The 21,893-nt window shown below is 47.1% G+C and overlaps 7 protein-coding genes across 7 annotated transcripts; 2 read left to right on the top strand and 5 right to left on the bottom strand.

The window, feature by feature from the left end:
* Window positions 1–432: 432 nt before the first annotated feature.
* Window positions 433–1,753, bottom strand: PADG_03400 (uncharacterized protein; the record flags this gene model as incomplete). The annotated part of the gene is made up of 4 exons (XM_010760088.1): window positions 433–717; window positions 805–1,204; window positions 1,294–1,502; window positions 1,568–1,753. 4 exons carry the CDS (start codon window positions 1,751–1,753, stop codon window positions 433–435), a joined length of 1,080 nt encoding a protein of 359 aa, XP_010758390.1.
* Window positions 1,754–2,254: 501 nt separating this feature from the next.
* Window positions 2,255–3,765, top strand: PADG_03399 (uncharacterized protein; the record flags this gene model as incomplete). The annotated part of the gene is made up of 3 exons (XM_010760087.1): window positions 2,255–2,647; window positions 2,731–3,419; window positions 3,567–3,765. 3 exons carry the CDS (start codon window positions 2,255–2,257, stop codon window positions 3,763–3,765), a joined length of 1,281 nt encoding a protein of 426 aa, XP_010758389.1.
* Window positions 3,766–4,963: 1,198 nt separating this feature from the next.
* PADG_03398 (uncharacterized protein) lies at window positions 4,964–5,740 on the top strand (the record flags this gene model as incomplete). Its single annotated transcript, XM_010760546.1, has 1 exon — window positions 4,964–5,740. The coding sequence occupies one exon, from the start codon at window positions 4,964–4,966 to the stop codon at window positions 5,738–5,740; it is 777 nt and encodes a 258-aa protein (XP_010758848.1).
* Window positions 5,741–6,405: 665 nt separating this feature from the next.
* PADG_03397 (DNA-directed RNA polymerase) lies at window positions 6,406–10,820 on the bottom strand (the record flags this gene model as incomplete). Its single annotated transcript, XM_010760545.1, has 3 exons — window positions 6,406–6,456; window positions 6,564–9,902; window positions 9,984–10,820. The coding sequence occupies 3 exons, from the start codon at window positions 10,818–10,820 to the stop codon at window positions 6,406–6,408; spliced, it is 4,227 nt and encodes a 1,408-aa protein (XP_010758847.1).
* Window positions 10,821–11,348: 528 nt separating this feature from the next.
* PADG_03396 (uncharacterized protein) lies at window positions 11,349–12,665 on the bottom strand (the record flags this gene model as incomplete). Its single annotated transcript, XM_010760086.1, has 3 exons — window positions 11,349–11,567; window positions 11,704–11,981; window positions 12,041–12,665. 3 exons carry the CDS (start codon window positions 12,663–12,665, stop codon window positions 11,349–11,351), a joined length of 1,122 nt encoding a protein of 373 aa, XP_010758388.1.
* Window positions 12,666–13,561: 896 nt separating this feature from the next.
* On the bottom strand, window positions 13,562–18,498 carry PADG_03395 (sulfite reductase (NADPH) hemoprotein, beta-component; the record flags this gene model as incomplete). Its single annotated transcript, XM_010760085.1, has 5 exons — window positions 13,562–13,591; window positions 13,662–17,611; window positions 17,667–18,066; window positions 18,210–18,349; window positions 18,468–18,498. 5 exons carry the CDS (start codon window positions 18,496–18,498, stop codon window positions 13,562–13,564), a joined length of 4,551 nt encoding a protein of 1,516 aa, XP_010758387.1.
* A 2,150-nt stretch (window positions 18,499–20,648) lies between these two features.
* On the bottom strand, window positions 20,649–21,764 carry PADG_03393 (uncharacterized protein; the record flags this gene model as incomplete). Its single annotated transcript, XM_010760544.1, has 1 exon — window positions 20,649–21,764. The coding sequence occupies one exon, from the start codon at window positions 21,762–21,764 to the stop codon at window positions 20,649–20,651; it is 1,116 nt and encodes a 371-aa protein (XP_010758846.1).
* Between the last annotated feature and the right edge of the window lie 129 nt (window positions 21,765–21,893).

Here is a 21,893-nt window from a genome sequence, read left to right as displayed (position 1 = left end):
TAGATTTCGGGGAATTGTGATGGGATTGATCTATATAACAGGTTGAAATGTAATGAAAGTGACAGGTGGGCGGGAGCCGACAGGTCGGGTAAACTGACAATAAGTCTTGTTTTTCGCAATTTCGCTTCTTCCTTTTATACTATTTTAATAAATATTGAAAATTCATATTTTCATTGTCACCATGTGGTTATGCGTAAAACTTTAGAACGGCGTACCAAGGAAGGTAGATATCAGAGAAAGCAAATACAAGGAAGAAGTGGGCGAACAGGAAGAGACACATGAAAAATCATTGGATATAATGTTACCGCGCAGACAAAGACTTTGAATGAAATCTGATAGTCTAGACATGTAGATATGTCGAATCACAAAGTCATGGCTTAACGTTGTCCCAATCTATCCAAGCTAGAGACCACACATAATCCCCACAAGCTGTTACAAGACATACCACGCAACAGCCATCGCGGAGCAGCTCATTATAAATGCCATAAAAATGTTGACTTGGTTGTTATCCAATATATCGTGCCCAGCCTCGATCTTGCGGCTTTCATGCTCCGGGTCAGGGAGCTCTCCAGAACTACTGAAGGACCGGCGTTCCCTCAGAATTGGCTTGGAGGTTATGATGTTTGCAATGTCTTCCGCAACACGGATACTGCTTCCTTCCCTGTTGGACGGCTCTTCAAGGCCGGTGATAATTGCTTCTCCCGGGTGTACGAGAACCTAAGACGCAAATGAGTCTCACAGTTAAGGGGAGGATATTGGCTTAAATGGGGACGTAAAAAAAAAAATAAAATAAAATAAAATAACCTTTAGCCCCCCAGCGCTTTCTACAATCTTGCCAGTACGTTTATCAACCACACTGGCTTGTAGGAGACCTCCCAGAACACTATCCAACACACTCCCTAACGTGCCCCATATTGTGACAACTAGAATCCAGATAAACTTCTCTCTCAACCCCCAAACTGTGTTGAAACGAGATTTGGGTAGGTTATCTTGGGATTCGGTGGAGCAGAATGGCAGTAACAAGGATGTAACTCCAATGATGAAAGCCCCTAGAGCAGCTGCCAGGAATCCTGCTATGGTAACACCACCATTAGTGCCTGGAGGGACTTTTCGTAAGCTCCATGAGGTAATCAACCTGGGCTGGCTTTTCGAGAGAATCCCAAGTTCACTTGAAAATGTGTCAGCTGCGACAGCAGTGTAGTTCCTTTTTTGTTACGAAATTAGTGAAAAAGAACTATATCTACTCAGTTTTTATTTTATTTTATTTTTTATCTTGAGAGAGAATAGACTTACGCGACAACCCCAATCATTAAAATATCTCCTCGGGATGGGAAGCAATGGGATTCCACCTGGCCAAGTTGGTACAGCCGTCGTGTATCCAAAAAAATTAATATTGACGCAACAACAGAATTTGCCAGCACCTGAACATGAGTTCGAGGCGCTTCCCCCCCAACAGATCCAGAGGATGAAATAGTCAATCGAGACTTCACATCATGTTTTACCTGAGCATGCCTTAATTAACTATTAACACCTCTCAGGGATAAAACAAAAAAGCTTGTAAAACTACCTTGGTTACATAGGTTCCGGCCAGGAAGAATGCAACGAGTAGAGCGAATGGCGCGGAGCTCGGATGCATGGCATGCACCACGGCAGTGAGCACAGCAGCAACAATGCCAACCGGTGTAAGGGACTTTCGAGACCACGCTCGATACACCAGAGCCAGAATAGAAGGAACCGCAATTATCAGCTTCATGGCGAGGAATATATCTGAAAGATTTTTGAAGCAAATCACAGCTCGGAAACTTTCATAGTTCAAAAGGGAGAGAATGCCCAGGGATAGATTAACTAATTGACGTTGCGCCCCTCACAATCTAATAACCTGTTAGCAGAGTGAAGATGGATTTAGTTCTTTAACCAATACTTATGACGGCCACGAAGAGCACAGGGAATCTCTGGACCAAAGTATCCTGGAGATCTGCAGAATCCTGCTCACCACGGCAATGTTTAGATGCTCTGAAACATTGATTTGTTCTCGTAAGCAAGAATTAAAAAAGTCACGATGCTTTATTTCCATTGACTAGGCTTGATAGAGACTAGCGTACTTAGTGGTCTAAGTTAACTTCAGAATCATGACGTAATCACGATATCCGAACCAACCAAACCCTGATTCAAATAACATCTTGAGATGCAACAGAGGTTATATACAATCGATATTGGTGGCATGTCGCACGGGACCGAGTAGAGCTTTGTCATAATGCCATTGAGACTTCTCTTCTTATCATCCCCAAATCGTTCAATAGCACGCTCTCCCATTCTTCTCTCCCCGCGCAACTCCCGCTCGGTTCATCTAGCCCCTCCCTATCTCCTTGACGAATATATCCCGCGCTATCAACTCCTCTCGTCGGTTGATGCAGCGAAAAAACGCTCTAGGGCATATGCACATCTGCGAAACTGTAATCTGTGTCCTCGTCTCTGTGGAGTAAACCGGTATGAGAAAACAGGCTACTGCCTGATACCTGGAGGGACAGTTAAGGTGAACGTCATTGCGCCACATTTCGGAGAAGAGCCATGCATTCAAGGCTCAAGGGGAAGCGGATCTGTGTTCTTCTCGATGTGTAATTTGAGATGCACTTTTTGTCAAAACCATGTTCGTTAAGCCCTTTGCTTTTGTGGGATTCGACCACCTCCACATGCGCTGAAACCCTTGGCTAAGTTTCCAATGCCACTCAGGACATTTCTCACCAGCGGAACGGGTTTGACCTGACTCCGGAGGAGCTAGCAGAGTGGATGCTAAAATTACAAAATGTTGGACATGTTCATAATATAAACTTTGTCACGCCAGAACATGTGGTTCCCCAAGTGGTTCTGGCCATCTTAACGGCCGCTGAGATGGGCCTCAAAATACCGATAATCTACAACACCTCATCATTCGACTCACTGGATTCTCTGGCCCTCCTTGACGGCCTTGTTGATATATATCTTCCAGATTTCAAAGTCTGGAAAACAAGTACTTCCAAGCGGCTGTTGAAGGCAGATAACTACACCGAAACGGCGATGGAGAGCATCAAGGCTATGCATGCCCAGGTCGGGGATTTGAGTTTTACCGCGGACGGGATTGCGAAACGTGGAGTGTTGGTTCGGCATCTAGTAATGCCTGGGAAAGAAGATGAAGGACAAGAGATTGTGCGTTGGTTGGCAGAGAATGTTTCAAAGGATTTATACATTCATATTATGGAACAGTATCACCCTGATGCGCACGTAGGCAAGAAGCGCCGAGGTAAATCTGGTGCTGAAGAGGTTCGATATGCGGATATCAATCGTGCAATCAATGAGAGAGAGCTTGGTGTCGTCACCACTGCAGCAAGAGATGCGGGATTATGGCGATTATGTGAGGCAGCAGAGCATGGAGGCTTCCATCTGTAACGGCTGCAACACATTTCAGGCCTCAGTTGAAAGGTCTCGACAACATCTTTGGGTGGTGATCAACCAGGGCGTTTAAAAATAAACAGTTTTCGTCATATGGGGTGTCATTAACCCGTGCTGTTCCATTCCTGACAATGTTATAGTCATGCAAACGTTACAGAGGACTCCAAGAGTCATGAGAGTGAAAATGCTACGAAATGGTCATCTCGACTTTTTGTGGTTGTTGGTGGTATAGGTCCCATTCGTCATCATCTGACAGGAAGTGGTGCTGGCTTTCGACTCAAAATGCGAGCCCCAAATTGTCCAAGGGGTGATCATGCCGAAGGTCGAGGTTGGAAATAGATATTTCTGACGTGGCATCAAATCACACGGCAGACCTCGCTGGCAAAATCTCACTCGCCAGCCATCGGAAAAGCTAGGTCTTCCATTTGGATTAATCCTTCCCGCATAATTGATTCGACGACGGTGTGTTGAAATAAACCAAGCAATGTTCCACAGAGTGTGGTATGGCGTCTAGATGATCTAAAGCTATCTATCTGCCTGAAGTCTCCTCTGATACAACTAACGGGTAGTGTAGAAATAGCTGGTCGCGATATTTGAAATAGGATCTATGGTTGCCGTCATCCAAAACCGATTTAGAACCGGATGGATGGGCTATGTATTATGAAAAGAGTCAGATAGAGTAGAAGAATAGAACTAAACACCCGCAACCCAGTTATGAGTTGTGGAACAATGGCAACGCATGTCCTGTGCAAAGAAAAAAAGAATGAATACAGTGATAAAACCTCCCTCCGCCTTCGCTTCTGCTCTCCAACAACTTTGGGAATTTCGGAAATTCTCCCACGAACCTGTTCAGGAGCAGAGCGCAAGACTTTGGTTAAACAATTGGTCATTCAGAACCAGGCATGTACACGGTGTCGAGGCGGGTTCATACACCAAAATACAGTCAAACAAAAGAATCTTTCAATTCCCAATCCTGCCGAGTATAGTATCATATATCTAGAGAGTGAGAGCGTTTTGAGCGGCTATTATTCTGTGGCAGTGCGTGCCGTTGTGCCTTTTCTCTCTCTTCTCTCTTTACTTCTCTTGTCGAGTCTATATGAGTGGGAGGTTAATCAATTATTACTTTGTCAGAGGAGAGGGGCTCATTTACTTCCTGTTTTAGTAAAATCTCCCTTCGATTTCAATATTTGCCTCTCAGTGAGGGCGTTAGAACAATCGCTTGAGGTGACGGGTTAAGTAAGGAGATGGAAATGCATCCATTGCATCCTATCTTATCCATGGGATGATGGGTTAAAATATCCGGCTATTATTTCATCTTCAAGCGAGAGCAGTAATAAATAGTCTTTTTCACCCTCAACCATCTTTCGACCCCCACCTTCAATTCTTAATGGACAATTTAGTTAATTACTTGTTCCATTGAACTAGTCACATTGGAATATTTAGTTAATAACCTATCAGAGCCTGCATGTCCGGAATAAAAGCTAATCTCAAAATCCAGAATCTCAACACCCCCCCATATCTCTCTCTCCATCGCATAATGTCCAGCAACCCTTACGGCACATACGCCAACTTCATCAACACCGTGCAAGTCCCGCAAGAGGACATCGATTTCTTTTCGTGTCTCCCATGCGCCAAACCATACCTCCACAACCCGGACATATACCGCATCATCCCGTTTCTTCCCCGCTTTGATAAAGGGGAAGACACCACGGACAGATTCTTCAGCAATGTAATAAACTCCCCGGAGACAATCCCGCGGATGATCGCTGTGATTCGCAGGCCAGAATTGAATTTAAACCACATGGCATCAGCCGCCATTAAGCCGGGTGATAACAGTGAGAAACCACTCACAGCAGCAGTAGCAGCAGCACCAGCAGCAGCACCAGCACCAGCACCAGCACCAGCACCAGCAACAGGACAACAACCATCTGCTGCTGCAGAGCCGGACTTCCTCCTCTTCGTACAGCTGGGACCTTCTCTAAGTGGGTTCCGCGACACTGTTCATGGTGGCATCTTAGCCACTCTTCTTGATGAAACGCTCAGTAACTGTGTGGAAGGGTTCCGGCAAGATATGGCTGCGGTTGGGACGCAGGAGAGGCCCCGTCTGTACACAGCCAACTTGCAGATTTCTTATCGGCTGCCTGTGGCGACCCCAGGAGTGATTATTGTTAAGGCCTGGTTGAAGGGAGTTGAGGGCAGGAAGTGGTTCTTGGAGGGACATGTAGTTGGGGAGGATGGGCGGGTTCGAGCCGAGGCGAAGTCACTGTGGGTTATGGAAAGGACAGGAAGAGGGAAAGATGATGCCGTATTATAGGCAGAGGGATAGTTCCGTGACAATAGTGATGGTATATAATTACGTCGAAATATGACGACGAAATGGTGTGCATGTAAATAGACCGTGAAGTAAATATTGGGAAGTTGGACTAGTTTATCGTAGAATATCACACACCAATAGACATCGTTCGTTACATACATAATGCTTTATGCGAATGCACCCAACACCAAAGCCGGAGAAGCTAAGAGAGCGAAATACTAACATAATACAAGGTCCACGTTCCGCTAGTGAGAAGGTAGACAATAGTATATCCTGACCAACCAGTCAAGAGTGGAAAAGAAGAAGAAGAAAAAAAAAAAAAAATCTATGTACACCCAAGGAAATGAACCTCACCCACCTTCATACAATAACAAAAGGGAAGGAGATTTCCAAAAGATGACAAAACGATGACAAGAACATTAGGATGAGTCACAAGGAAAAGTAGATAAAATAGTGAAAACAAATTTCGCTGGCCGCCATACACACCGAACGGAATGTCATTGGATGATGATGCATTATCGAAAAACGAAAAGATTACTGGTATATGCATGTTGGAGTGAGATGACGATCCGTCCCCTCTGCATATTTTGCTTTTTTCCCATCCAAGTATAAAGAAACACACAAGGCATATCGAAAACAAAATGTATATATAGCCGACGACCGGATTAAGAGAAGAAATACTCGCTGCTTTTCAACCTCTTTACATCGAACTCACCCTGTGTAACGAAGAAAAGAGTCCAGTTAGTAAACAAGAGCCAGAGAGAGTAAGAAGAGAGCGGATATTTAAAAAGGGAGTCTTAAGTGAACTAAACCGGATGCTTACCTTCGCGGGAACAGGACGGAAAGTTAACGGTAACCAAACCCAGGTTGGGGGAGGCTTATAAGATCTCGTCTTTTTTGCCTCTAGGTTTTGCGGTTCCTGTGTTTCGCAAGGCTCTTCCGGCTTCTCAGACTCCTCCGTCGAGAGCTCAGAAGGTTTACTAGGCACCTGAACGGCATCAACATCAAACAAATCGTCAAGGTCCGGTTCCTCAACTTCATCCAACGGGTCTTCTGAAGTTGCAAGTTGACCTCGCTCGGACTTCCCGGACTCGTTGGTCGGGACTTGACCGATACCAGCTACGCCGAGGGATTGCAACGCGACAAGCGACGACTCCGCATCCTCATACTTCGCAAAGATGGATCCAGCAGTGACCATTTCACGTCCCTCAGCCTGCAACTCAGGGTCCTCCGAACAAAGAAGCTTGATTCGCTTATACTCATTAACTAGTTCGCCCAATTGGGCTCCTTTCCCCCTTTTTGCTCTGTTGGCTCTGCGCCATTTGGATATCTCTTTGGCCACTTTTGTGCTAGACTGGATTTGAGCTAGATACATGTGATTTGCATATCTTGTTTTAAATTCGGATGCAAGCCTCTGCACGATATCTTCGGAGTGCATTCGAATGAAGGCATCACGCAGCACTCGGTTCATTGTATCAACATCTGCTGCGTGGGTCCAGAAAGAGTCATGAACGGCGGAGAAGGAAAGGCCAAGTTCATCGCACTTGACCGCTGAAAGAAACATGTGAGTTGCATCGAGGGAGTGGACAAAATTTGGAGGGAAGGCTTGTAATTGTTTCCGCTTGTTGATAACGTCACTGGCCTGAGGGTTGCGGATGCTGAGCTGTTGCAAATCGCTGAATACTCTAACACAGGCGGCTTCCCTGTAGGGCTGGGCAACTGGAAGTTTCAGTGGGGTCGTCCAAACAACTGTGGATTTAAAGTGCGCTTTGGGACTCTTGATAATTTTGGCCAACTTTTTTGAACTTCTGGAATTCCCGACCGCCTCGAGACCCTTTTCGTCTGACAAAATCTCGATTTGCTCTGGGCTTAAAGACTGGCTGATGCGATTAGCGCAATCACCGAGCCAAAATTGGATGTTGTGAGCTCCAGTAAACATGGAACCCAATGCAGCAAAAATTTTTCGTGCAATATACGTGGCATATTGGCCAACAACCCCAGAGTGAAAGAGTTCAGGATAGTGATCCAATAACTGCTTTCGTACTTGTCGAATTGCACCCAGGAAGGTGACGCCGTAAACGTTGGTCATGACTGTTTGCTTGACGATTTTCCTGGTTATTTTATTTTCAAGGAGTTTGGCAGTCTCGTTTCCGTCTGCAGCATCTTTTTGAATGGATGCTTTGACATGCTCGGCCACACCAGTATAGATATCGGAGGGGCGATCAGAAGGTTCCAGGTTCACCTGTTGGGCACCTATAATGTCTCCTCCCAAAGCAGCATAATGTTGAAGACCATTGCAAGAACCATCCTGATGAACAGGCAAGTGAGACACAAACTTGGTTGGGTCTTCAAGTTGCATAGCATTTGTCAATTCAATACATGCTGCAAGGCACTGAAACGGGTCTGCAGCATCGAGCCACCACTTCTTGCCCTTTAGACCGTTTATGGCTGAGTCCCGGATATCTTCGAGATGGTCCATTGAAAACTGTTCTCGTTCCTGGAAGCTCGCTTTATCGAATCCAAAAACATTGGCAAGATGGATCTTCAACCACCTCAGGCCACTTGTGCCCAATTCGCGGCCTTTGTTAAACAAAAGAAGACCACGGCAATGGTCCGCTCCCATTTGGTTAAAGTAGGGTGGCATGGGATATGCACGCCCTCGGAAATCCAGGTTATGGGGAAGATAGAAGGTTTCATTTCTATATGCACGCGCAATTTCTAACTGGAAGTTCTGGAAGCATCGTTGTGAATGGTAACTTGAACGGGTGTTTGCGGCATGCACTTTCGCACGATAGTAATCTGTAAGAGCATCTCGATCTTCGGTGTTAGGCCTTTCTGGTTCAGGAATGTCAGGGGTTTCAGGAGCAAGGTTAGCGATTTCTTCGCCAGAATTCCAGGCCTCAAGCATTACTTCCAATACTCCTCGGTTAATTTTCCAGCCTGTCTTCCCTAGAACGGTTAATCCAGCGAATACTGTGTCTAGGTCTCCACGTGCGGCAGCGGTTTCTACATAACTCAACTGAGATACATCTCCTTCTTTGACACGCAAAACAGGGGATGGGGTTTTAAGAAATCCGCCGTCTCGAGCGCTGGTCCAGGGACGTGGGGGGCAGACCATGGGCAAGTGTTTCGCCAACAAGTCTCCAAGGGGTTCTCGACGTAATTTCTCCACGATGCGATCATGAGCATGCACATAGCCAACTCTGAAGCCACGTTCCAACTGGTAAACCCGCCTGAAGGCCATCTGATCAGATCTCTTTGTCTTATTTGTCTTTGGATCTTTTGAAAACACCGGCACAGTTGCGGACGACAGCAACATTAACGCAAGACAAGCGCCAATTTTGGCTTGAACAATCGGTGACCACTCAACAGGTCTCTGGCTATGCTCGAATTTCGCGATTAATCGCTTCCATTGAACCTGGGCCTTTCGTGTACCTTTGTGAGCAAGTTTATCGATAAATTTCGAGGTTCTCCCGTTACTGCTAGACTTATTTTCCAACTCGCGAAACTGCATAGCCATGAACTCGTCATGGATCGACTTCCCCAAGTACATCACGAGGATCGTTAATTTAACGCCTTTATCCACGCCATTCTTATTAAGCGCATTAAACGTGCTGAGAATGGTTAGCGCAGCCAGTTTGTCCATTTTAATTGCCCTTAGATATGGAGATATTTCCACGCGTTTAGCATCCTCTGGTAACATTCGTGTCTTTTGTTCCGATTCCTCAATGCGTTCCAGCTCCTCTTTAATCTTTGACATAAGCTGGGTATGCCAATCGTACAACAGAGCGCCCATTGGTTTGCTGGGAATAGGATTGACCCCTACCTTGCGTAGATTCTCGCTTTCTTTATGCCAGCGGGCGATAGCAGATTCGACGCAGTCCGATTCAAGACGACGCTGCCTCATTTCAGCGTATGCCAAGTCTTGTTCCTCCGGGGAACCAGGCAGATCGGATGGTCGAGGAATGGATTGTTGTGGATCAAAAATAGATAATGTCTCCCTAAGAGAGCTAAGACCAAGACCCTTTTGATTGGCAGAGCGAACAAAGGGCAAATCATCGGGAGAGTGTAATTTTGGACTGACTTTGGAAAAGTCTTCATCTGGCTCGATGTCAGATTCGTAGGACACAGTTGGATCACCATCGGCAGTCTCGGAACATATCTATTGAGGATGGGCCGTTAGTAATTAGAAATATGTAGGCAGAAAGAATCTGCCATGTCATCAAAGAGTCGCTAATCATACCTCCGAAAGAAGACCTAAGTCCGCTTCTGATAGAATAGGAAGACCCAACACCTCTTCTTCAATCTCCGCATCCTTTGCAAGATTCCAATATCTCCTCACGGTACGCTTCTGCTTGTTTTCAAATAACATGCGCAGCGCCATCTTAATCATCAATGCATATGTCGCGGCATCCGGCTCCGCATAGGCATACTTCATGTCGACTTCAAACCATTTCTGCGCCCACCACACCATCCCGTAGCGTCGGTGAACAATCATATGCGATATCATCGAGCGTAAATATTTATTATGAAGATCAAGCACCTCAGGTGTCCCGTAACCAATTATCTTTGCAACGCGATGAATCAAAATCTCAGAGCGTTTGAACATGGCTGCAGAAAGGCTGACATCGATGTTGGCAAGCATCTCGCTCAGCTCGCCACCAATGCCTTTGGATCTTCTAACCGAAGGTGGCTGGCTGAATAGAAAATCTTTCCGAATGATTAGTGATGAAGTGTCCATGTCGTCCGGGTCGGGATAAGGCAACCGCTCGTTCCATGGTGAGTTGGAAACAGGAGACAAATGAGGAGGTGAATGAATCTCCGCATGGCCATATGGGAGGTTTTCGAAGGGACCATTGACGTCTGATGTCGCCGTCGCTAATGACCGGGTGGCCCGCAAAGACACGCTATTAGGGGCCTCGAATGTAGCGATAACTGGCGGTCTGCAAACGGTTCGAATCCGGCTCGATTGAGCTCGCAGTCTTGGAGACGTTGCAGACAGCCATGGCGAAGACAGTTGTTCATATGATCGACCTAATCCGTGAAGGGTTTGTCTGCGTTGGGCAGCTCGACACAACATGCTTACGAGGAGATAGGACTCTAGTAGACAGCTGAAAAAAGGATGGAGCGAAAGAAGAGAATAACATGGACACAAAGAAAGAAGAGAGAGTGTTGGGGGGGAGAGGGAGAGAGAGATAAGAAATAAGATAATTGAGAAGTTCCTCCTCTCTGTGTTTTGAAAAGAGAGCGTAGAAACTCGTTGCGAGCAGGTAAAAAAGTTATTTGATGTTCAAATGAAAATCGACAGAAAATTTCCTGACAATTTTTTTTTTTTGCCCTAGATAAACGGATAATAGTTATTCCGAAAGCAGAACGACAGTCACGTTATAAGTGCTTGGTCAGGTGATTAGCATCGAACAAGGAGCTGTTTAAGGGGCAAATTGCCGTTGGACAAAATGCCAAACAATAAACAATTACGAAGGATATAGTAATATGTTATTTGACATAGTAGTTGGGTATAATTCTATCAGATACAATAGCACACACAAATATATCACTAAATAGTAGAGATCACCAATTGGCGGAAATCATGATCTAAACATCAACTCTATTCTTCTCCTCCGCCCCCGAGGACATCAGACGGCCTCCGCGCCTTTCTGCGTAGTTTCATTGCCCACCCAGCCATCTCCGGGTTAATCGGGTCTATCCTCGGCGCACTCATACCATCAATGTAGTCTTCGGGACTAATTGCGGACTGCAGCAGTGGCGGCTCATCCAGCGATTGATTAAACATATATTCCTCGTATTTATCCCAGGAACGTTGATCCTAAAGAAATTGGGCAAAGATCAGAGGTCAGCAAGATAATTTCCAACAAGATATATATATATATATATATGTGTGTGTGTGTGTGTGTGTGTGTGTGTGTGCGTGCGTGGGTGTATGTGCGTGCGTTTTTGCGTACATTCTCATCAATCCATGCATATTTCTGCCACTTTTCATCTTGCATCATTTGAAGCAGGTTATTATTACTTGCAACGTTCCCCGTCTCAGGCTCAGCAGATTTGACCTTCATATCAATGGCACGAGCTTCCGTCTGCGCAGCACGAGCGCCGCCTTCTTCGTCAGCATCGCGTTTGCTTTTCCCCTTAGTCCGCGCAGCGACCTCGTCGAATGCGTCAATATGGTGAAGTTGTGGGCGGAGCTGGACCACTGCGGATAGAGGTGCTAGGTGTAATTCATCTAAAATCATGCAAATGAGTAAACGGACACCCAGCGAGAGAGTAACAGGGAACATATACTATCTCTAAAAGCACCCAGCATGTGAATCGGGTCCCCATCGACAGGTTCCTTAATCCTTCCCCCCAGCGTCTGCGTCGTCATAATTACTCCGGCCTTCTCATCCTCATAACCCACCATTTCCTCATCGTCACCTGCTAAAATCGTTTCTCTCTTTCTGCCTGTCGTTATCTCGTCCTCCCTATCCTCAACGCCCGCGACACCAGTACCACCCTCCTTCGATCTGGCACCGGTATTAAATCCACCCGCCAGCCCCATCGTCCCACCCTCAGCAATGACCCTACTCTGCCTCAACGCATTACCGTACTTAAGGCCCTTCTTCTCGTCATAATTGACATGGGTGTTGATGGGTATGTCGACCTCGACTAAGCCAGCGCGCGGCTTCAGACGCAACTCCGTCGGCCTTTGCTGGGTTGTGTCGTTATATGGCTGGGTGGGTTGGCGGTCTGGGTATTGGAGGAGGAAGCGCCGGATTTGCGAGTCTGTTATGTAGATGTCATAGGAGGCTATTATGGGGTCGTTGGTAGAAGGGGTAGTTGTGTTTGTTTCCATGGTGGTTGTGGAGGTCGAGACTGAGAGAAGAGGGGTAGGGTTGGCGGTGGCTGCGAAACATGTTAGTTGAGCCATTATGGAATTTGCAAGGGAAGAAGAAATAAAATTCGTGTTTTTGATTTTCATATGTTGTTGTCTCTCCTTATGTTCGGGGGTAGATGATTGAGGAGCTATGATTTGACTCACCAGACATGGTCAATATGTTACCGGAGAAACTGGGGCGTTATGTGTACAGGGAGGGATAGTGATCACAACTTGGTCATTGAAAATACAAATTGGTAGATCATCGGACTAGCCAAATGTAATATATTATGATTATTTGAAAGCTTGATCGTAGAGCATCAAAGTGGGCGTGGCGACGTTATATTCCACTGTAACTAAGATGTTGCGGGCGCAAAAAAAAAAAAAAAATAAAATAAAATAAAATAGAAGCGGCTTTTGGTCCAAGCTCCCAAAATCCCTTGAGAGTTGATGCTTGCAGCACCGAGAAGATAGTTAAGTAAGCCACTGAGCAGTTCACATACATAGCTACAAACTCTGTAGAGGATTTTACTAGATACAAATGTTAATGTTAACGTCAAGAGAAAATCAAATCATATATTCTGAAAGAAGTCTAATTATATATCTGAGAAGATTTATTTACACAATGTGAAAACAAGTCAAAGCATACATTGAAATGAGCAAATGAGCAAGTAAGACGTAAAACAAAATCGACTTAACATCTTCAAATTTCGTGAGGATGAGAAAATGCATGGAGTGTTGGGATATATATAGTCGAGTCTATATGTGCATGTCAAAATGCAGATGTATGGAGTAGAATCATTGCAAAAGGAGGTGAAGGAAAAACCACAAATTTGTCTTGATAAGCTACACAACACAGATAGGAGCGGACACACGTTGAAGCGCTTCAACACATGGAGAAAAAGATTGACGCATGAACAGAAAGCAGAGATGGAACTTATATAATCTTATCACTCCTCGTCTTCATCATCTTCCGCAACCTATATCAAACACTTGTCAGTAAAAAAATTGTATAGCAAATTTGAAAACTTTAAAAAATCTTCAACTCACATCGTCATGGAACGTCTTCCCCTCCGTCGTCTCCTTGATGATGCCAGCCCGAATACACCAATCGCCAAACCGTTCCAGTTCACCACCCTTAACAGCTGCCGCCCGCCGCTCAAGCGAATACCGTTTCAGCAGATGCTTCATGATCTCCAAAATCTCCTCCTCCATAATCGATGCACGATACAACTTATTCAGCCGCTGCCCATGATACCCCCCACCCAGATACATGTTGTAAGCGCCATACGCCTTGCCCACAAACGCCACCTCCGCCAGCCAGGGACGCGCACACCCATTCGGACAACCCGTCATGCGCATGACAATGCTCTCCTTCGCCAGGCCGTTCTCCTCAAGACAGCTTTCGAGTTTATCGATGAGGATGGGTAGGTAGCGTTCTGACTCGGCCATGGCGAGGCCGCAGGTGGGGAACGCGACACAGGCGGACGAAGAGAGTCGCAAACCCGAAAAGGTGGTGTTGTCCAGTTTGTATTCGGCCATCACCATTTTAATGGCTGGGAGATCTGAGTCATCGATGTTGGAGATTATCAGGTGCTGGTTTCCGGTGAGGCGGAACTCGCCTCTACCCAGCTCAGCGAGTTTGCGGAGCCCAGTGCGCATGGCGAAGGAGGCGGTGTCTTCGATACGGCCGTTTTCGATGAAGAAGGTGAAATGGTTTAGACCATTTTCGTCCTTTTGCCAGCCGAAGGTGTCGATGTTGGAGGCGAATTTGAAGAGTCGGGGCGCGGCAAAGCGGAGGCCAGCGGGGAGAAGGTCTTCGACTTTCCTCTTGAAGACATCCACGCCCATGTCATCGATTGTGTACTTTAGGCGGGCGTGTTTTCGGTTTTGGCGGTCGCCATGGTCGCGCTGGACGAGCATGATTTTCTCGCAGACGATGTGAGCTTGGCCAGCAGGTATGTACCCAAACATGCTTCCCGTCCGTGGATATGTCTTCTTGTTATTGTGTGTCATTCCCATACCGCCGCCTGCGAGGATGTTGAATCCTTCCAAGTGGCCATCGGAGCCCTTGATGGCGATCAAACCAATATCGTGCGCGTAGACGTCCGTGTCATTGTGTGGTGGGATAGCAATGGTAATTTTAAATTTTCGAGGGAGGTAAGAAGGTCCGTAGAGGGGTTCGTGGTCGACAACAGCATTACCGGCAACCTGGACTTTGTTATCATTCTCGTCCTTGAGCCAGATTTCGTGATAAGCAGTTGTTGAGGGTAGTAAATGGTCACTGATGCGTTTGGAAACAGCGTGGACTTCCTTGTGATAATAAGACAGCTCGGGAAGACTGCTGCACATAACGTTCCGATTTACATCACCGCAAGCGGCAATAGTCGTCATAAGGGCCTGGTTGATAGCTCGCATGGCAGATCTCAGTTTTCCCTTGACGACACCGTGAAATTGGAAAGTTTGACGGGTTGTGAGCTTCATCGTCTCATTGCCATGGGCGCTGCTAATGGCATCCATTTGTAACCATTGCTTTGGGGATGCAACACCACCAGGTAACCTGCATCGAATCATGAAGGAGTATGCAGGCTCGAGCCCTTGAGCTTTACGCTCATCTCTCACGTCACGGTCATCTTGCATGTACGTACCATGGAATTTTGTGAGCTGCTGGTCGGATGCGGAAATTGCTCCGGTCGATTCATCAAGCAGACCTTCCGCGATAGTGCCTCGCAGGTAGTTGGACTGCATCTTGATATCCTCATTGGTCAATGGAGGGGGTTCCTCTGGTAGACCCTCGACCTTATCCACGCCCAATGCCCGCCACAGTCTTGGCTCCCATTTCTGATAGCCTGTTTGGAAACCGTCGGGATCTTGGTCATCTCCTAGTCCAATATCGGTCAATTTTTTACCACCAAGGAAAGCTACACGAGAGTCAAGATCCTTGCCGGGTTTGTTATAGTAGATCTTGTCCTCTTTTCTAGGCCAGTAGTGGCTGTCTCCTAGGGCGAAAACCGAGTAGTGGATGGAGGAGAGATCGAGATCTCCAGAGTTTTTAATGACCTCCCATAGCGAACGGCCATTCTGGGGAAATTCACCCTGACCGGCTGTGCTGGTGATGAACACCACATTTTCTTCAGTGGCGAGATCCTCAATAGGGTAATCATCCATAGCCATAACCATAGTTTTCAGACGACGGGCCTTTCCACGATTACCCAACCTCTTCGCTAGGTTCTCGCTATTGCCGTTGTCAGATGCGTATAAGATAGTGAGAGGTGCACCAAAGAGACCCTCAAGGAGCTTGTTGTACGAATCCTTGGCTGCACGCTTTTGCAGTGCCCGAACCTCCGTCCCATATGACTCCGACAAGTTAGCTGTGAACTGAGGCTGTCGCTTCATGAGCTGGGTGAGGTGATTGTCGCGTCGCAGGAACTCTTCCAATTCTCTCTTGGTCCTCTCTGAGTCAAGAGAAAAATTGGGTTCGCCCTTCTCAGCATTATTCGGATTCCATCTATAAAGAGGCCAGTACCCCAAATCGACAGCCTTCTTAGTCTCTTGGAGAATGGCAAGGGGTGATTCGCCGTTCTTGTTGTAAGGCAGATAGGCGAGAACAACAGATGGTCCATCGAATTGATCCGCCTCTGCCATTGCCTGCAGAACCTGAGTGTATGAGCTATACACAGCGACAGATGCGACGTAGGCATTGCCAAAGTTCATGGCATAAAGGCCAATATCCTTCTTTCTCCGTGTTGCATCAGCAGCAACGCGCTCAGAGTAAGGTTGCGAGTCGATAATCAGCATTTTAACATTAGCGCCTGATGCGAGGACATGGTGAACACCGGAGTTTCCCAGATCGTAAGCCCATTCATCGGACCCAATAAGCCACTGCGACTCCTTCGCGAAGAAATGTTTTGATTGGAGCAGCTTCTTTGCCAGGGATGATCCATCAACAGTTAGTCGTGAGATGACATCAGCGGAAAGGCTGTTTGCCTTGACCGGATCTGAGGCATTCAGCGCCCATCGCGAAAGCCAATTCTTGGGAGTATCAGTTGTAAACTCGTTTGATTTGACAGCTTCAGTAACGTCACGAACAAAGCGCTCGCGGCCTTCGATGCGAGCAATTAGTGAACCGAAACCGTACTCGGGGCTTGATGCAATTGTGCTAGAGATAGCCCCATTCTGTGCGCCAAGCTGATTGGCCACATAAAGGCGAGTGCTAAATAGCTGGTTCAAAATTTTCATGTATGCATTTTCAGCATCTGGCTGCTTCGGGGCAATAGTTGACGAAAGTTCCTCTGGCGTCTTCTCGCTACCAATTTGAAGATTCTGAATTGGTGAATCGGCTGAGAGGTTCTGCAAGACACCACGGAGCGCTTGGCGGGATGTCGAAGGTTCTACATACTCCAGTCTGTAACCGACCAGTTGGGGCATTTGTCCCCCATCAGTCGGTGGGGATAAGCTAGACAACAAGTCTAGGAATGTGGGTCCCCATCGCGTAGTCTTCCGCACCTGCTCCAGAACCGCAATGCGCTTGAGAGACTTAGGGATGGCTTGCAATATCTGGCGTCCGGCCCAAGGACGGTACAAACGAGCGGTAATAATTCCAACATTGGCAAAATCGGCCGCACTGCTAGGGTCCTCAAGGACATCAACGAAAACACCCGTAGAGCCGAAAATAAAGATAGCAGACTTTGCGTTTACCGGTCCAGTATATTCAATGGGGCGGTAGTCACGTCCAACTTTCTTCGCCAGGGCATCCCAGATTCTAGTGGTGATGTGGAAGATATCCACGGCTTCCAAGGGTCGAACAGTTACTGGATCAACCGTGGTAGCTGACGAGCTCTCTGGTGCACCATCAGAGCCGGCATCACTATGAGACGAGACGACAGAGGAAGTCTGGTTGGAGGATGTTTTCGATGGGAATGAGATCTGGGAGGCAGATAATGGGGGATGGCCATCACTGCCATTTGCCACATCTTCCTCCACGACTGAAGTGATACGGCCTGAGTTTGCATAGAGTGTATGCGGGGCATTAGAAGGCACGTGCGCCAGCCGCACATCGTTCAAGTTTAAAATATTCTTCACTAACTCTGGATCCTCCGTAGCAATTTCGGTCATCATCCCGGGAATTGGCTGCGTCAAAGAAATGGATGACACCTGTTCTTGACTTTGCCGCAATGGCATGGGCAGTCAGCGCAATATCCTGTGCTTCTTGTAGCGTTTCCGAATGCAAGAATGAGAATCCGCATTGGCGGATGGAACTGATAGCTGAATAATCAGCAAAGGAGGCGGGTTCCAGAGAAACATGAATGACAATGGGGTAGTTTGCCAGTCTATATAAATATGGTATAGATGAAAGAAGGACGGAGGAAGAAGTAGTTATGGCAACTCGGTGGCCTGATTTCAGAGGTTGAAAAGCGGAGAGCAGAGGGTCCTCATTCTGGCGGAGGGTGCGGACCTGAGATCGGAATAGTCAGATTTAATGTCTTGAAAGATTTTTTTTTTCTATTTTCTTTTTTCTTTTCTTTTCTTTTCTTTTTCTTTCTTTCTTTCTTTTTTTTTTTTTTTGGAAACAGAAAACCAACTCTAGGATATCCATACCTCCGGGACGCTCTGCGAGACTACTCCTTGCACTTTGCTATCGGAGAGAAGGTGGAGTTGCTTGGAGAAAAGCGAGTTGGTTTGCAGAGATGGCTGAACTGACAATACGAGATCGCTTGAGAGGTATGCGATCCTGGCCACTGTGCAAATTGAAACGATAATTTAGCATAAAAACCTCTCAAATGAACAACAAACGGTAGAGCACCTTTTTCCCTCCCTCTCTCTCTCTCTATATATAAAAGGATAGTGTTGACATACCTGCCTCTCCTGCTGTTGACACCGAACCCATGGCGGCGGAATTGCGGGGGGTGGGGGTTGATATAACTAACCAACTAGATCTATATCAGAAGAGAGAGGCGTGACACAACATCAACACCCCACAGCCGCAGTCAAACCGATCGCAGGGATATAGCAGGCGGGATGGAAACGAAAAAGAGAACGAACATGAATATAACGAGAAAAGAAAAAAAAGACGTCGTTGGAAGATATTTTATTTTACCTCATTTATTTATTTATTTTTGCCCGCTTACGGCAGTTGGCCCTTGTCCTGCACAATGCTTGAGTTGAGCTAGTTGTGATTGGTCCCCGATCACGACATCAGCGCAAACACAGCAAACACCGCAGAATGCGTGCGCCGACTTGCCAAGCTCTGCGCGGCCGAGCTTGGCTGGAGACGCCTGCGATGTGCCCCGGTACAGCGGATTTGCCGGGAAATGGCAGCTTTTCGGCTGAGTATCACATGTACCTGGTACCTGCTGCGAGATGTTTGGCCTTGCCCTAACTACTCGCCGTAAAATTCTCGGGCGAGGGCTTTAAGCGAACGGCTGTGGTGTGCTGCATTTGCTGTCTCGGATCGATCTCCATCATTAACGGCAATGGTCGGTAAGTGTGGCTGCTTGAGCGGACACCATTTGCCCGTGGGATGAACGAGAGCGGAGTCCAAAGGTGTACACGTCAAAATAGTGTAACTGGATGGAATGGTCGAGAGCCAACAGTTGCACCCGTATTATTATCGCACAGTTGACTCGAACCGCGTTTACTTCCTCGCGTGTCAACAGAATCCTCCTTCTGGGGAGATGGGAGATGGGAGATGGGAGATGGGAGCCCTGGAGCCGACACTCATGCGGGCGTTATCTTTTCCTTTCACATAATCCAATCGGCCACGCCAAGAGGAACGAAGAGACAAAAGCAGTGTCAACAAAAAGTTCATTATCTGCAGCCTTCTATCCGCCATAACTTGAAGCCATAAAAACAAAAAGCAATGAAGCAAATAAATGTATCTATCACCCGCCGGAAAAGGGGGGGGAGGGTGAGCAAAACAGAGACAGTAAAATCAGATATGGGAAAAAAGGCAGAGCAAGGGAGGAACATAGGAAAGAGAGGTGTCTAAGCAGGTTCAGGCAAAGAAACAGATATAAATACAGGGGACCAGATTCGTTCAACCATGTATATATACCACAGCCCCCAACAAGAGCAAATGCTCATCCAAAACGGGAAACGCAAGGGGCGAACTTATCTGCTGCTCATAAGCACGGAGAGGAAAACAAGAAAGGGAAAACCAAAAAAGACAACTCCACCCAACCAGCCCATCCGTACATACTGTCTAACATGTACATCCATCTCCTCAACCAGAATTAGCAACGAGAAGAAGAAATCTCAACTGAACAAAACTAAGCTCCCGCTCCCATGTGTGTAACGTCCCGGGTTCAGATGCAAGTCAGAAAGGGGAATAACAAAGGATAAGGAAAATATTGTAAGATGGGAAACGGGACAATCACAGATGGTAAAGAGGGGAAGAAGAAGCAAGAAACTGTAATTAGCGTGAGATGGTGAGCGCCAATCAAATGTAGTGCCATATTCGTGGACGAGAAGAAAGGTGGAGAGTGGTCAGCTTCTTTTCAATTGCATATGAAAGTCACAGTGGGCCCCAGCAAGAGTGAGAAGCGGGCAATCGATATACCGGGTGAAACCCCTCATTCGCGGACACAGCGGGAGAAAAGAAGCCAAAAGAAGATTAAATGTGGGCCACGTTATCGCCAGGGTTATCGCCAGGCGCATCTCATGTACCCTGTACGCCGTCCTCTGTCACCTGTTCCCGTCGTTATTATTGTTGGGAGCTTGTTGGTGTTATTGCATAGTATGTATATACACAATAGGTATATGTATGCATATCAATGTATCTGCATGATAAAAAGGGAGACGGAACTGTGATCGGAGTCATCGAGAATCCTTTTTTCGTGTCCCGTTCGCTTTTGTGTTTTAGATGGGGAGGTATATTATCCGGTCATAAAAGCAGATTTTACACACCCGCAAGAAGAGAGTGAGACAAGGCTATTATGGGGTAAAATGAAGACGAAAGGCAAGGTTGTGGTCATTAAAAAATCGATCGCTGAGGTTTCGTGGCCAGGTCCAATAATAGTAACTCTCAATAATCCATTTTCATAGCTCTGACGCGGCCTTTTGTCGCCTCCCCTCACTTATATCATGCATTTTCACCGACTGACCAACTTGCGACTGGCTCCGGCTATGATGTGGCTGCTGTTGCTGCTGTTGTTGCTGCTGTTGCTGCTGTTGCTGCTGCTGCTGTTGCTGCTGTATTAAGGCCAGCAAGCTGGTTTGTGACGGTAATGGTGGTCCCGTCCCAGAGCGTCGCCGTCTTTCCCGCTCAGAGAGTCCGCTGCCGGAGGTACTCCTCGAACAAACCGGGTCAACACTCTTGCGGAACTTTCTATTCATCCCATTTAACCAGCCATGATCGTCATCTTCAAGCCAGTAGTTACGGCCTACAGAGATCATAATGCGGCCCAATTTTCCCTTCCACCCCTGCCCTTCTGGAGATCGGATGCTGAATGGGTTGGGGTCGATATCTATATTACTGATTAGGGAGGAGTTGCGGCTATGAATGTGAAGAGAGCGACGGCGAGAGACGGACGTGCGAGCGTGAAACGAATGTTGTAAGATACAATAACGCGCAAAAGATAGCATTACAAAGACAAAATAAACGCGGATGGTCCATAGGGTGCAGATGATTCCGATGCTCTGTAAGCTTTCTGGTTGCAGGACGGCATTTCCAAGGCTTGCGGAACCGGATTGGGCTCCACTTGTAGTTCTGGCGGGGGGTTGAGCGCTGGCTGAAACGTCGCTACCCTCACTGCCATCTACGAGCACGGAAGAGACGTTCAATTTGGGAGTGATGAAGCCAGCTGTCTCGCCCATCATGGAGCTACCAGGGCTGGACGCCGCGGATCCGGGCTCGTGGTGTTGGGAGATAACGAGGAACCAGGTCACGGCAAAGGCGGCAGTGTAAGCTGCGTTGATGATGCTGTCGAGGAGATAGAACCAGGCCAGCGCGAGACACTGTAGTGGCGATTGTAGTCGGATATGGGGGGCCAGAAAGGCCGTTAATGCCAGGCCCAGGATCGAGTAGATGTACATCGACAGTTGGAAGGGGGAGAGATGATATCCCGTTAGGAGGGCAAGCAGGCCGTAGAGCCCACTGATTTTGTTCAGTAGGAGAGAGAGCGTGATGACGGTCGCCCCGGTTTGTAGGCTCATCACATAGAGAAAAGACTGGTGGTTGGGAGTTTGACCAACAGGTTGCAAAGTCAGCCGCAAGGACGTGACCACAACATATGATACCTACTGATAGATATCACATCTTGTTGCACTTTTAGACGGCGAAGA

This window comes from Paracoccidioides brasiliensis (assembly GCF_000150735.1).
Source record: "Paracoccidioides brasiliensis Pb18 unplaced genomic scaffold supercont2.3, whole genome shotgun sequence".
NCBI lineage: Eukaryota > Fungi > Ascomycota > Eurotiomycetes > Onygenales > Ajellomycetaceae > Paracoccidioides > Paracoccidioides brasiliensis.
Note: the sequence above shows the minus strand (reverse complement) of the source record. Positions and strands in the feature narration are given on the sequence as shown.